At 33.7% G+C, this 14430-nt stretch overlaps 1 protein-coding gene, 1 long non-coding RNA gene and 1 pseudogene across 2 annotated transcripts; 1 reads left to right on the top strand and 2 right to left on the bottom strand.

The window, feature by feature from the left end:
* Positions 1–563: 563 nt before the first annotated feature.
* On the bottom strand, positions 564–3663 carry LOC142608095 (tetraketide alpha-pyrone reductase 2-like). The gene is made up of 6 exons (XM_075779799.1): positions 3525–3663; positions 3222–3394; positions 2177–2365; positions 1883–2045; positions 957–1146; positions 564–814 (listed from the first exon to the last, which is right to left on the bottom strand). The coding sequence occupies exons 1-6, from the start codon at positions 3628–3630 to the stop codon at positions 673–675; spliced, it is 963 nt and encodes a 320-aa protein (XP_075635914.1). The 5' UTR covers positions 3631–3663; the 3' UTR covers positions 564–672.
* Positions 3664–6740: 3077 nt separating this feature from the next.
* LOC142605905 (protein FAR1-RELATED SEQUENCE 5-like) lies at positions 6741–8958 on the top strand (annotated as a pseudogene).
* A 1909-nt stretch (positions 8959–10867) lies between these two features.
* Positions 10868–13711, bottom strand: LOC142607016 (uncharacterized). The gene is made up of 3 exons (XR_012839218.1): positions 13151–13711; positions 11783–11828; positions 10868–11190 (listed from the first exon to the last, which is right to left on the bottom strand). It is a non-coding gene; the product is annotated as an uncharacterized LOC142607016 (long non-coding RNA).
* Between the last annotated feature and the right edge of the window lie 719 nt (positions 13712–14430).

The following is a 14430-nucleotide window of genomic DNA, read 5'->3' as shown; positions in this document are numbered from 1 at the left end:
CGTCTCTATGTCTTTTATGACTTTAAAATAAAGCTTTTATATGCTCTAGGAGTTTAGTGAACAAAACTCTAGCAATCCAAGTCATCATGGGCCGGAGTTTTGATCTGAGAGTTCTTTGCGTAACTTGATAGATCGAAAGGTGTTGAACTTATGTCTAGAATTACTCATTAAGTCTCGATAGATGCTAAAGTCGATCTTGTGTCGAGATTCACTATTTCATTTTTTCTTCACTTGTTTCTTGGTTCAATTTTCATGTTTTTAATGATACCACTTATTTTGTCTTATCAACATACTTCTTGATATCCTGAACATATTTTTTAAATCTACCTAATTACAAGTAAAGTACATTTTGTTAAAGGATATGCTAATAAATAGAAAATATGACCTTAACAAAAAATGTCAACTTTCAAACCAAAAGTAACTTAAATTTCGGCCAATTACAAGTGGGTAAGCTGTAATTTACCCTTATTTATTTTTAATTGATCTCATTTATAAATTGTTTGTAATAAATAGATGAATGCAGCAGAGTTCCACGTCAAATTAGCAGAAAGTATTGATAAAAGAGACCCATGAATTCATGACTGATTGGTCAAAATACATTATTCTCCGGTTAATTCTAAGCGTGCGTTACTAGCAAGGATTAGGAAAAGTTTGTCAAGGACATTTTAAACTTCACAGAAACCCCTTCTCCTGGAAACTCCTGATGCAGTCATCAAACATTCGATCATGAGTCTTGAATGGAGGAAATCCCATTTGAGCAATCTTAGTGGTGTCCATGGTATGTGGGTTGTTGTCTCCTTTCTCGTTGCCACACCTACAATGCCATTACAATATTACTTAAAGCAACGCAAAGTTTTAAAATTACTAAAATTATAGAGAAAGCCTTCTGATGATTCTGCAGAATGTTCTATCAAGCTAAACATAATAAAGTCATTATATGGCATTGTTTTACTCACTTGTTTTCAAATGGGTAGGAAGGATATTTGGCCCTGAGCATCTCAATGATTTGGCTCCAGTGAGCTACTGAGCCGGAACATATAATCCTGCCAGATGCCTTCTTTTCGTCCATAGCTAATATGTGCGCGGCTATGACATCGTCTATGTGCACGAATCCAATCGTCAGATTTGGATATTCGCCTCTGGTACCTAACAAAAAGCTTCTGCAACTTAATTCACAGGTTAAAAAGGATGTTGAACTTAAAAAAATAAATAATAAATAATTAAAAATCTGATATGTATATATATATAAAAAAAAGGATTAAAAATCAATTTCGAAGTACTTTTTTCTCTTGAAGAGCCGAAACAAATGTAACTTTTTCTTTCTTATAATGCATTAAAATTTAGAGAAATTACACTTTACCAGCTTAAACTTTACTTCATGTTACACTTTCCACCATAAATTTTTCAATGTACTTTTTATACCTTAAACTATGACCTTTGTTATTTTTTGCACTCAAATGTTAAGTTTAATGTTAACTTAGAATGAAAAATATGACACCATGTGAAAAAAATCTAATTGTTCATCTTCTCAATACTTTAAAAACAAAAGATAAATTACACTTTATCACTCTAAATTATACTCTTTATAATACTTTGCACCCTAAACTTTGAACTTTCATCCAAGTTAACAACATACTTAATGGTATGGTGCAAAGTGTAATAGGAGTCATAATTTAAAATGCAAAATGTGCATTTGTAAAATGTAAAATGAAGTATAGTTTAGGGTTATATAGTGTAATGTCTTTGTGATTTACTTGCTTTTCAATCCATCATGCCTTGTTTTGTTATGGGTGATGAGGATTGAACTAGTTGGGCAAAACAACTTAAATTGAACATTAACATCTATGAATATAAGAACAAATGAATGTTAGTGAAACTCAACCTTTAATAATGGCCAATATCATGAATAGGGTACTGGTTGGTTGTGGTGTAAGCAAGGGACCAACCACGAAAGATGGATTCACCACTACTAGATCCATCCCACTCTCCTTAGCAATCCTCCATGCTTCTTTCTCTGCCAAAGTCTTTGCATATGCATACCATAGCTGCAGGACAGCAAGACTTTACTCTAATGTATGCAACAGAAAAATAACTTGCATTTTACATTTTGCGTTCAAAACAAAAGCTTTGTGGTTTTATACATGATGCAGCAAGAAGTGTAAGTATAAGTAATTACGTTGTAGCGTTTGCAGTAGTCGGGGTCACTCCAATGTGACTCATTCAGAGGAGAAACCTGCTGGACATCATCACGGTATCTTATTGAAGAACAGGAAGAGGTGAGCACTACTCGTTTCACACTACTCGCTTTTGAGCAGGAGCTCAGCACATTCAAGGTGCCCTTTATGCATGGATTTATCATAGTTGCCTACATAAATATTAATGGCATTTATAAAATTCTGTATTGTATTAATATTTCATTCAAAAAGAATCAGGAAACCAAGGACATTAATGACTGGACATTGACCACCATTTTACATTGGGAGAATGCGCAATTTTTCTTTTGGATTTTATTCTCTCATATCACGTTTTTCACATTGGTTATTTCACTTTCACTTTTATTTGTCAAAATGTGAATATTCTCACGTCAATGGTAGATATTTGTGTGACAGTTTATATAATCTAGTGTAAATAACCGAATAGCACATTTTTACAAATTATATTGCTATCTACCACATTTTTGAAAATATATATAAATTTATCACTTTTTGGGTACTCGAGTCTAGAGAAATCGAGTTTTCTATGGTATTTGAGTGCCATAAAATTTTTTTTCATAAACTCAAGTATCATAAAAAAAAATTCAAAATTTTTCTAAGTATATTTTTTCAAAAAAACTCGAGTTTCATGACAAACTCAAATTTCAAAAATAATAATAAAAAATCCTTACATATTTTTTAAAAAGTGATATATTGCTAATTTTTTCGGAAAATAATGAATTGGCTATTTTCACCTATTTACCCTGTTTGGGAACAGTGCGTTTGCCGATAATTTTTATTTTTTCTTTTCCTTTTTACACTAGCCCACATCAGTCTTTTATCAAATCAATTGATGTCACTGATGATAAAATAAAACCGTAAAGGAATCAATATGGTCAGATTATAGTCACTAAGTGGGAAAATTTAGGAAATTTATTCTTGGTCTACCCAATATATTAACACTTCCAAGTGCATATGACAATTTAGTTGGAAAACTGGTATACTGCATAACATAATTAGTAACTTTGCCTGAATGTTGTCGTCATATGGGACAAGCACCGGTGATGCAACATGAAAGACCCCATCAACGCCTTGTAGTGCCTCATCAAAGCTTCCTTCTATCCTCAAATCCGCTTTCATGATCTTAAGCCTTTCCTTGGCTCCATTAAACTCCAAGAGAAAACCAACTTTTCCCACATCCCCTGTCAAATAAAGAAGAAAAAAAATGGTACAACTTTGTAATAGTTATACTATGATTTGTTGTTTTGGCGGACAATCTTTGAAAAAAATGGTACTAGTACAACAAAAGATCTAGCATATGTTGACACATACCAGGGTCCCGCACTGTGGTTCTGACAGTATGCCCCTTCTCTAGCAAGGTCTTCACTAGGTAGGCAGCTATGAACCCTGTTCCTCCTGTTACACAATACTCTACCATCTCTCTCTTTCTCTCTGAGTCTTGGTGCGTCTGTTGACTTCACGAATCGTTGTTATATAGTTGTGATTCAGATGGGTTTAACAAGTAGCAGTACAAAGACAAGTCCTTTTTTTTTCATTGGTAAAAAGTAAAGACAAGCTACGCATCATGAATATTACTTTTTGTGTAACTAATATTACTTTTTGTGTAACAGTTGGGTGGAGAAAACATGTGACGCGAGTAGATGATTCACTCAATCCATAAGGTGGTATTATTGTATGGGAACACGGTAGGTTCATTAAATCGTTGTTCGTCTATTCAACAAGGACTAGGTGATCATGGAGAAAAGCTCCAATTTTTTTTTTTTTGGCTCTCAAAACATATTCACGAAGTCAGAGAAAGACTTGATTGGGAAATCAGAGTTTAATATCTCTTGAATCGCTGTCCCAAATTTGTTTAAATTTAATTAAATATTTTTTTTTATACATAGTTTCAACTTATGATTTTCCTCCCTAATAATAACTTTTTATCATTAAATTAAAATACCAATCAATTTTTTGTGTAGGTAAAAATTAAACTACAAATTCCTTATTCAACTGTAAAGATTTTATCAATTAAACTACTTAAAACCAGTTTAATTAAATTGTAAGTGGGCAATTTGTACCCGGTCCAACCACTAGACGGATTCAGGCCCAAAAAGCCTTATACAATAAAAATTTGTAGAGTGTATGCTTGAAACCTAAGTCTTATGAATATTGGACAACAGATAGAGGGCTAGATTGCCACTATACACACAATCAATGGATAAGAATAACAGATATTCTCCTCGGACGTAAGCCGAGGACAGCTTGTATTGCCTTTCTTTCTTTTAATAATAACTTACTCATGAAAAAGTCCCCCTTTCTTTCCTTCTCTCTTTCCTTTTATATCACTCTTCATCTTCCCTCTACCTTCCACGTGTAACATAAATCAGTGATCCAGATCCTTTCCTCCATTCACCGCCCTCTGGAAGTCCCCAAATAACAGCTGTAAGGCTAATTGGTACTGTTCAGATGTCATTTCCCCATTAATGCGACCAGAGAGGTAGGTGCAGAGTTTTTAATGCGGTGGTAGCAGCCTTTTCCCTTGATATTTCTCATACGCTCCTCCTTTTCATAATTGTAAAACATATCTTTACCCAACAGACCTTCTAGGATTCCCTCTCCCAACACCATGACGTGTCCTAGGAGCCTCACCCGATTTAGTCGAGGAGATGCCCCTCGAACAAGCTCATCAACTTTTCTAGTAAGAGTTGGCTTGTGGGCCTCAAAGGCTCTACTCAGACAAACTCACACCACTAAGTCAGGTCCAAGGCCCAAGTGCGTGTTTTAACCATTCTACTCCCACATAAATAATTTAATAATATATACTTAAATATTTTATCTAAGTTGTAAAGTTTGTATATTCCATAATAATTAAAGTTCATTAATAAAAAAACTTATAAAAATGATCATTTTCTCTAGCATTGTGCATAATTGGTACTTGAGTCGCAAGTGCAGTGTGTTGGTAGTAGACTTGGCATACAGGCCTGTCCTATATTAAAATTTCAATTTTGATGCTAGTGCTTTGGATAGTGATGCAACAAGTCTGACGCGACACCAACTGAGGCGCATCTTTTTCTCTTTTTTTTTTTTTTTTATTGAATATTCATTTCATTCAAAGATAGTCAATACAACCAATACTGGAGAAAGTATATAGTGTTTCAGGAATTCCACATCAGCACTTAGTTGGTGTTTCTAAGCCCAATAAAAAAGTGACATCTGTCTACACCTTATACACCTCACCAACTCAGGTTACATTAAACAAAAAGACAGAAATACCCTCTAATTTTCCCCCCATCCCGCCACTCTTCCTTTTCCCCTTCTCCAAAACATAAAATTTCATCTTTCTCTCTCACTCTCCCTCTGTTTCTCTTGCCGCATTGTACCACTTCAGTCACCACTCACTAGCACCTCCATCTTCCCTCTCTCAACTCCAAACCTTGACAGTCGCTGCCTAGTATCGCCGGTCATCATCAGTTCTGACGAGACTGACCTTTGTCTTGTCGAAAAACGCCCTCTCTCTATGTTTCTCTCGTACCACTGTAGCACACCAGTCACCAACACCTCCATCTTCCCTCTATCAACTCCAAACCTTGACAGGTGCTACCTAGCATCGCCGATCATCATCAGTCTCATCGGAAAACACTTGAAATTGTCTCTCCGTTGTTTCCAACCACGACGCCAAAAGTTTTCTCGCCGCTTTCAACTCTGACTTTGGAAGAAGGTTTCTCCTCACTCTTTTTTATTTTATTTTCTGAATTTTCTGTTTACATATGTGTCCTGTTTTTTTTTTAAATCAATAAATTAAAATTTAAAAAAAAAAAAAAAAAACTGACATATACATTCTTTTGTAAAAAGGGAACTTGTACTGTTTACTAAAATGCTTAGTGAGGATGGATGCACTAATAATACAGTAAAAGGTTTTTTTTTCTTTTCAAAAAATTGTTCTTTTGGATTAGATTAAAAGTGGTTAATATGATGTAGTTTTATAAGTAGAGAAATAAAGCTTCTTTCTTTGTTTGTTAGTTGATTTAATGTATTTGATGGTTGTGCTTGATTTTCAAGTATTATTTGTTTGTTAGATTTTTTTTCTTTCTTTTTCAGCTATTCATGTTAAAGATGATTTCTTTTAAATGCATTTAAGTTTGCAATATGTGTTGGCTTACTTGGAATTTCACAATTCTTTTCATTCCTTGTAATAGTTTTTTTTTATGGTGCAGGGATTGATGCAATGCTTTTGTTCTGTTGTTTTTGCTGAAGGAATTGATTTTAATAAATAGTTTCTTCCTAAGAGTCTCCTCTAAGGTATTCATTCTATCTTTTTGTCATTTTCTTAGTTTATGTCTTTCGTTGATTTATTATGGAAAATTATGATATTTGATAATTGGTATAAAGCCCACTAGAATTTCAATGTGTTTATGGTTGAGGACTGGCGGGTGGCTGGCAGCAATTCTTTTTTATGACTTTATGGTGATTTATGTATATTTATAGTCATCTTTTCATGATGTTTATTCAATATATCTTTTTTTCCATGATTAGGTTCGACTAGTCATGGATTTTTCAAAAAATGCTTTTGTTGCTGTTGGGGACAATGATAAAAGGGAAAGTTTTGAAAATGTAACTTTGGGTGAATGTGATGAAATTAACATTGGAATGCAAGTGAGGTCTGAAGAAGAAGCATATAACCTTTATAATCAGTATGCTTTAAAAAGGGGATTTAGCATTCGAAAAGCGGTTAAACGAGAGTATAATGGTGTTATTAGACAACGAGAATTTGTGTGTTCAAAACAAGGTTTTAAAGAGTTTGATGACCCTTCTAATGTTAAAAAGTATCATAATTTAGATGTAAGAACGGGTTGTCGTGCTAGGATCCGGTTTGACGTAAAAAATGATATTTGGAGTGTTTCACACTTTAATGACACACACAATCATGAATTTGCAACTCAAGAAGAAATATGTAACTTGAGATCAAGAAGGAAAGTGCTACCTGCTCATGGGAATATAATTAGCACAATGGTTAGTTTGGGTATAAAAGCAACAAAGTCTTACTCATTTTTGTCAAAAGAACTTGGTGGTGCAAATAATGTTGGGTTCTCTAGGCGAGATTGTCATAATTTTGTGCAAACAAAAAGAAAAGAAATTATGGAAGCTGGTGATGGGCAAAGTATTATTAATCATTTCAAAGAAAAACAGAGTGAAGATCCAATGTTTTTTTATTTGGCGCAAGTAGACCAAGATAATAGAATTGCAAATTTCTTTTGGAGAGATGGTAGATCAAAATTAGATTATGACTCTTTTGGGGATGTTGTTATATTTGACACCACTTATCAAACCAATAAGTACAACTTAATCTGTGCACCATTTGTGGGAATCAATCATCATTGGAACAATGTTTTGTTTGGTTGTGCTTTTTTATCAGATGAGACAACTCAGTTATTTATTTGGTTGTTTGAGACTTTTTTGGCTGCAATGGGAGGTCGACAACCAAAATCTATTTTTACAGATCAAGACCAAGCGATGACAAATGCTATTAATATGGTTTTTAGTGAGTCTCGTCATCGACTGTGTTTATGGCATATTAGTAAAAATGCTTAAAAAAATCTTGTTGGAATCTATGGTGTTTCAGATTTCAATCTAAGATTTAATCATTGCTTATATGGTGGGTGTTCAAATGAAATGGAGTTTGAGTCAACTTGGAGCAAAATGATTGAGATGCATAATTTAAAGGACAATACATGGTTGAATAGGTTATACCAAATTCGAGAAAAGTGGTGCCCAACTTTCAATCTCGATTTCTTTTTTGCAAAGATGAAGTCTACCCAAAGAAGTGAGAGTACAAATAGTGTTTTTCATCAAATTATGAAAACATCTATGTCTCTTATTGAAGTTATTAAATTTTATGAGGAAAAGGCAGCACAAATGCGACAAGATGAAATAAATGAAGATTTTCGTTGTATGAATGGTGCACCTGGGAAAGTTCATAAGCAAGGGGGCATTTTAAGTCATGCTACTAAAGTTTATACTCTTGCTTTGTTTGGAATGTTTGAAGAAGAGTTTGATTCAGGTATGGGATTGAATTGTGTTGAAACTAATCATAGTGAGGATAACTTTACATATTCACTAAGTAGTGGGGAGAGTAGAAGGATTCATATTGAGCATTTTAAGTATTTGTTGTGATTGCAAATTATTTGAGACTTTAGGGTTGTTATGTAGCCATGCTTTAAGGGTTTTTCTTGTGAATAATGTGAATAATATACCCGACAAATATATATCAAGTAGATGGACAAAAAATGCCAAGAAAAGGTTGTGTTGCTCTGTTGATTCATTTAAATCAAATGAGAAATCAACTCATGTATTGCGTATGAGCAACTTAAGTCTTTTGTGGTATAAATGTTGTGATAGGGCTGCATTGACTGATCATGGAACCAAAATAGCAATGGATAGCCTAAGTGAGCTATTATGCAAGCTTGAAAAGGGTTCAACAGATACAAATAAGATGGAAGATGTTGGTAAAAAATGTCCTCAAGATCTCATACATGATGATGATGTGCAACCTTGCTTAGATGGTAAGAGACCAATCCTTGATCCGCCACATGTGAGAAAGAAAGAGATAACCAATTTTAGAATAAAAAGTCAACTGGAAAAGAAGCAAAGAAAAAAGAAAGTGAAAGATGCAACCACTTCAAAAGCTCCAAAAGCTATTTCTATGGTACATGGTAATTACGGAATCAGTACTCAAGCTTTCTTTTTCTTATTTTTTGCTTGTTGAGTTTAACTGTATGTTCTTACTTTCTCTCTTTTTTTTTTTTTTTAAGAAAATGTTCAATCATCATTTCTTCCCCCCGGAGACGTCTATTGTTAATCCTATTGTTAGCTCTACAACAATGCTTCAAGATAGTATGGTACATGGTAAGTACAAAACTAATATTTCAATTTTTATTTTTCTTATTTTTGCTTGTTGAGCTTAATAATTTGTTACTGTGTTTTTATTTTTATTTTTACTTTATATAGAAGATGTTCAAGCATCATTCTTTAGCCCGGAAATGTTTGTTGCTTATCCCATGTGTAACTCTACAAGAATGTTTCAAGAAAGTACCTCAATGTCACACTTGAATCAAGTACATTCTATAACCTTAAACTTTTTATGCTAGAGGGGGAGAAGCTTTAATATATGCTTCTTTTTTTTTACCCTAATATTGTTCTCTTTTTTTTAGGGCCCTACTAAAAATTTCTGAAGTATGAAGAGAAACTCTTTTGGATGGTATTTTGGACAATATACTGCACAGCTCATGGACAGAATCTTTGGACAGTTTTTTGGACAGCATTTTGGTCATTATTGCACAGTGGAGGAACCTCTTAGATAGTATATTTGACTTGAAAATTTTATAGATAACATAGCTGAAAATTTGAACAAGTGTTTGCTTAGCCAAACACTAATTATAGCTGTCATTTTGTAAAGCTTTTGTAACGAATGAAATTACTCAAACATGATAGATTTTGAATATGTTTGAGTAACTTCTAGTTAAGGACTAATTATATGCAAATGATAAAAGTTTTTAATGCAAGAGTACTTCTTATTCTTATATATTAGTTTCTATATGTGCATGGTGGTGGAATTGCAATGTTAGATTGTTGCAGGTGTTATATATTAGTTTCTATAGTGAATGACAATATTTTGGTGCTAGACTTTTTTTTTGTTGTTGTTATTTTGATAATATAGTGAATGGCAATATGTTGTTATACCTAAAGAATGTTGATTAGATGATGTATTTATATGGGATTTGTAAACATAGGAACTAGACTATTTTTTTTTAGATTTCTTACCGGGGGGGGGGGGGGGGGGGAAGGGGATTTGTTTTTATTTTTATTTTTCCAGGGTTGTGTTTACAAGAAGACTTTTAGAAGCATGGCAGGTTCATTTTGTGTGTGAAGGTTTTAGAAGCATGGCAGGTTCATGGAAGGATTTCTTCCAGTATTGTTTCATTGGCCACAAAGTGACCAAATTGAATATGTGGGCAATTTTCAAAAACAAGGCTTAAAGCCTCTTCCTTTTTATCTGAGATGGAAACATCCATTATGTTCATCATGGGTGGCGTTGCAAAGCCAAGATCTCCTCCAAGTGGCTGAACCAGAGAAAGCCTTTCAGAAAGGCCTTGGACAAACCAAGAAGCTACACGCTGAAAGGAAGAGCCAAAGACTAAAGCACAAGCTCTAAGCTGAGATAGTAAAGCTGAGGCATGTGAAGTTTTTTTTGTTTTATGTAATCGACATACATTTGGTGGTGATAATTTTGGAGCTTTAGGTGATATAGTGTATGTACCTGCAAATAATTCTGGAATTTTTTTTTTGGTCCTTAATATAATTCTGCAGCTTTAGAGTATGCACCTGCAACATTACTATGTTGCTACATCAATAGCATGGAAACTATTATGAGAATACCTATTCTGTCAAACTTGAAAATATGTCATTGCAAATTGAAATACTTATTCTATCAAAGCTTGAGCAAGATTTTTTTTCCTGGACACAATTCTGGAATTTAGATTATATATAGTGTGTTTTTGTTTGCTGTAATACCTATAATTTAGATTATATAAAATGCAACTTTCCTTAATCAATGGTGCTGTTTGTCTTTGGTACCCAATGATTATATAAAGGTAAATTTTCATTGAATCAAAAGCTAACATAAAGATAAATTTTCATTGAACCAAAAGCTAACATAAAGATAAATTTTATGATACATCACTATTATTGGCATCAATATTCAAAAAGTTACATCAAGGTAACAACATATAGGCTGCTTTTGTTTTGCCAGCATACATAAACACACCAAAACAAACTACAAAAGATAGCCAAGACCCTATTGATGCCTACTTCAGCTGCTTCACAACTATTTTGTAATTATCCATCATTGATTGATACTTCAGAGCTTCAATTTATCCCATTGCTTCATATTTGACATCTTCATCGCTATAATGAAAAATCTTACATAGTTGACAACCCCCTACAATAATCCAACAAGAAACAAAAATTTCCTAATCAGTATAGCCAACAACAATACCAGATTTTTTGTTTTGGATAGGTAAATAAAACTCCTCTGCTATTATGATGAAAAAGTACAAAGAAAAAGACAAAGCAAGCAATGTGCTAAGAACCATAAAAATAGCAAACTAATATGTGGGAATACAAACTGTGTGATATCTTGAAGAGTGCAGAAGTAAAAAAACTCAACAATGGAAAACTTGGATATCGTGTTAGAGTTATGATACAAGGATCATTAACTGAACTTTTTGCTTATAAAACATTGTAAATAGTTTGAGCCATTATTCAAGTGCAGAAGATGCAATAGAATAAACTAAGAAAAGTGGTCTAAACATTTATCTTCTCAATTGAATTTCAGAAGAAAATATGTTGGTATTATAGAAAATCATGGCTGAAAGAATAAGTGAAACGAATGTAAGTATAAGCCTTTAAATCAGGAGATAGATCAATGAGCTCTGGCTCAATGGCACTCATGGGTTCAAAAATCAAAACCCACTGGGTGCACTTAACCTACAAATAAAAAATTAAAGTCAGGAAATGGACATATAACTTACCACACAACACAGTTACCAGCGACTAAAGCAATGCAGGCATTCCACCCTAAAGCAACAGAGAAAATAATTATTAATGGCTTAAAGGCAGGCAGTAAACAAGTGTCATAACATAGGCACCTGAATAAAAATTTCACATCTAAACAGACATGGAATTTTACAATCACAAATAGTATATGTCTAATCAATAAAAAAAAATTTCCCATCCATCCATCTACATGTTAATCTTGTATTATGTTGTAAAAACATTGAAAAAAAAATAACATGGCATATTATAGCGGATAGGCATTGCCAGTTTAGATCTACTTAGTGTACAATATAAAAAGGAAAGCTAGACAAATGCACCCAACCAATAGCCTGATTAAAAATAAACTCAAAATCTAAACTATTTTTTTATTCATCAGGAATATAGAAAACAATACTTTAAAAGAATCCTTTCAATGTAAACTAGTAGCTAATTGCCCTGCATTCATGGCTAACCTGGACAAGTAAATAATCAGATCCAGCAAAGTTTATTCAGTCTCATGCTATACTCATAGTATACCAAGGCAGTAAGTATACATAAAGAGAACCAATGATGATGCTAGACCTTTTGGAATCACATTTCCCTAATTTTAAAGCAGCCTCACCAAATAAGTTACAACATCAAGACATAACTCATTCATGTGGACTATGGATGATGAAGAAAATTTATCAACACTGGTTAAGACAAGTGAAGGGACATGATCAGTGAAGTTGAACCTGATTAGGGGAAAAAGGTACTCACCACTGTATTCAACAATTCCATCAGATTAGCACTTATCCTATCATCCAATAGAGGAAGCAATAAACATAGATAACCAGAGTTTTAAAAAAACTTTTGGACAATGTAGAACAGGTTATAGCTAATTCTCATCAATAATCTTAACAAAAGCAAGATAGATATCCAAATAAAAGCTAAACGCATCACAAGTTGGGCCACATTTTATGTCTACACATGCTCTTTAACTGGACTTAAACTCAAAAGACATGCATCTACCTAAAGTTCATATCTTCTCTAATTCAGGAATTTGCTAACCAAAATGGTAGAACTGACTATGGAATACAAGCGTTTCTTGATATCCAAACCATTAGCTACAATGTACCCGAACAAACATGGTGACCTTAACACATATCATTCTGATGTGATACCTCAAATTTGTAGAAATATGTCACAAACCCATTATAAGTAGCATAATATTATGCAAGAATTATTCTTAAAATTCACAAAAAATTTAGTAAAATTATGGACTATGCGAAAAAAGACATTTTGGCCAAATATAAAGTTACCCACAAAAGAAAAATGATAAATTTGACATGTATGGGAAAATTATACAAGAGAAAGAGAGTGACTTGGGATGTGAAAGCACCGGTTTTGTCATTGATGTTTGGTTACTCTGTTTCTTCATCTTTTTGAGGGTCGAGAGCTTGGATGGGAATCGTGCTTTTGACCGTTGTCCTTGAGAAGTGAACTGGATTCTCGAAGAAGAACTTGATTGTACTGGTTCTCTTTGCAAATTCAGGTGTTAGAAGCGGCAAGAAAACTTCTGGTGTCGGTGGTTGGAAACAACAAGAAAGAGAGACAGTTTTGGGCGTTTTTCTGACGAGACAAAGGTCGGTCTCCAGCGACGATGCTAGGCAGCGGTTGTCAAGGTTTGGAGTTGAGAGAGAGAAGATGGAGTCATGGAGGTGTTGGTGTGCTCTAGTGGTGCCGAGAGAAATGGATAGAGAAAGAGATGAAAATTTTTTGATTTTGCGAAAAGGGGAAAAGCAAGAGAGGGCGAGTCTTTGAAAAAAATTTCAGTGGCAACGCTAGGCAGTGGTTGTGGAGCTTCGGAGTTGAGAGGAGAGAATATGGTGGTGCGGTGAGAAAAAAGTAGAAATGGAAATTGGAGAGAGAGTTTTGATTTTGTTGAAGAAGGGGAAAAGGGTGTTAAAGGCGGGGGCTTGAAATTTTTCTGGGGTATATTTGTCTTTTCAGGTGTAGAAGGTGTAGTATGCTGATCTGTTTCTTTTAGACAGATGTCACTTTTTTATTGGCTTAGAAACACCAACTAAGTGCTGATGTGGAGTAATGAAACACTATGTACTTTCTCCCAACACAGAGCCCAAAAAAGGCAGAAATCTGCAAAAAAGAGTAACAAGAGAGACCACAAACAAAACAGACCACAAACCGAGGCGCATCTATTCTATTGCTACTTGCAGTTGCTGATTGAAAACCGCAGGTCAAATTTTAGTTTTTTAAGCAAAGGGAAAATGACAAAAATATATGGTTTTTTTTTTAGTTTATGGAGAACGTTAACCACTACCACCACTTGGTGCTGTTAAATGCAGAAAAGATTTAAAAAAAAAAAAAAATTTAAAGAGTACTACAAAACTGAAAAATTGAATTAAATTGATAAAAAGACAATATTGTGTTAGAAAAAAATAAAAAATTTTGTGCTTAATGGGCACCGCATGGTGCCCATTAACACAACCCTTAGTTTATAATTTTTTTTTTAGTGAAAAAATTATTATTGATTTATTTGGTTAGAGAGATAGAAAAGTGAAAGAATGGAAAAGAAGAAGAAGACTGAAACGTGAGAAGATAGAAGAGATTTTAATTTCCTCCATTTATATTTGATTGGAAAGAT

The sequence above is a fragment of the Castanea sativa genome, chromosome 8 (genome assembly GCF_040712315.1).
Source record: "Castanea sativa cultivar Marrone di Chiusa Pesio chromosome 8, ASM4071231v1".
NCBI lineage: Eukaryota > Viridiplantae > Streptophyta > Magnoliopsida > Fagales > Fagaceae > Castanea > Castanea sativa.
Note: the sequence above shows the minus strand (reverse complement) of the source record. Positions and strands in the feature narration are given on the sequence as shown.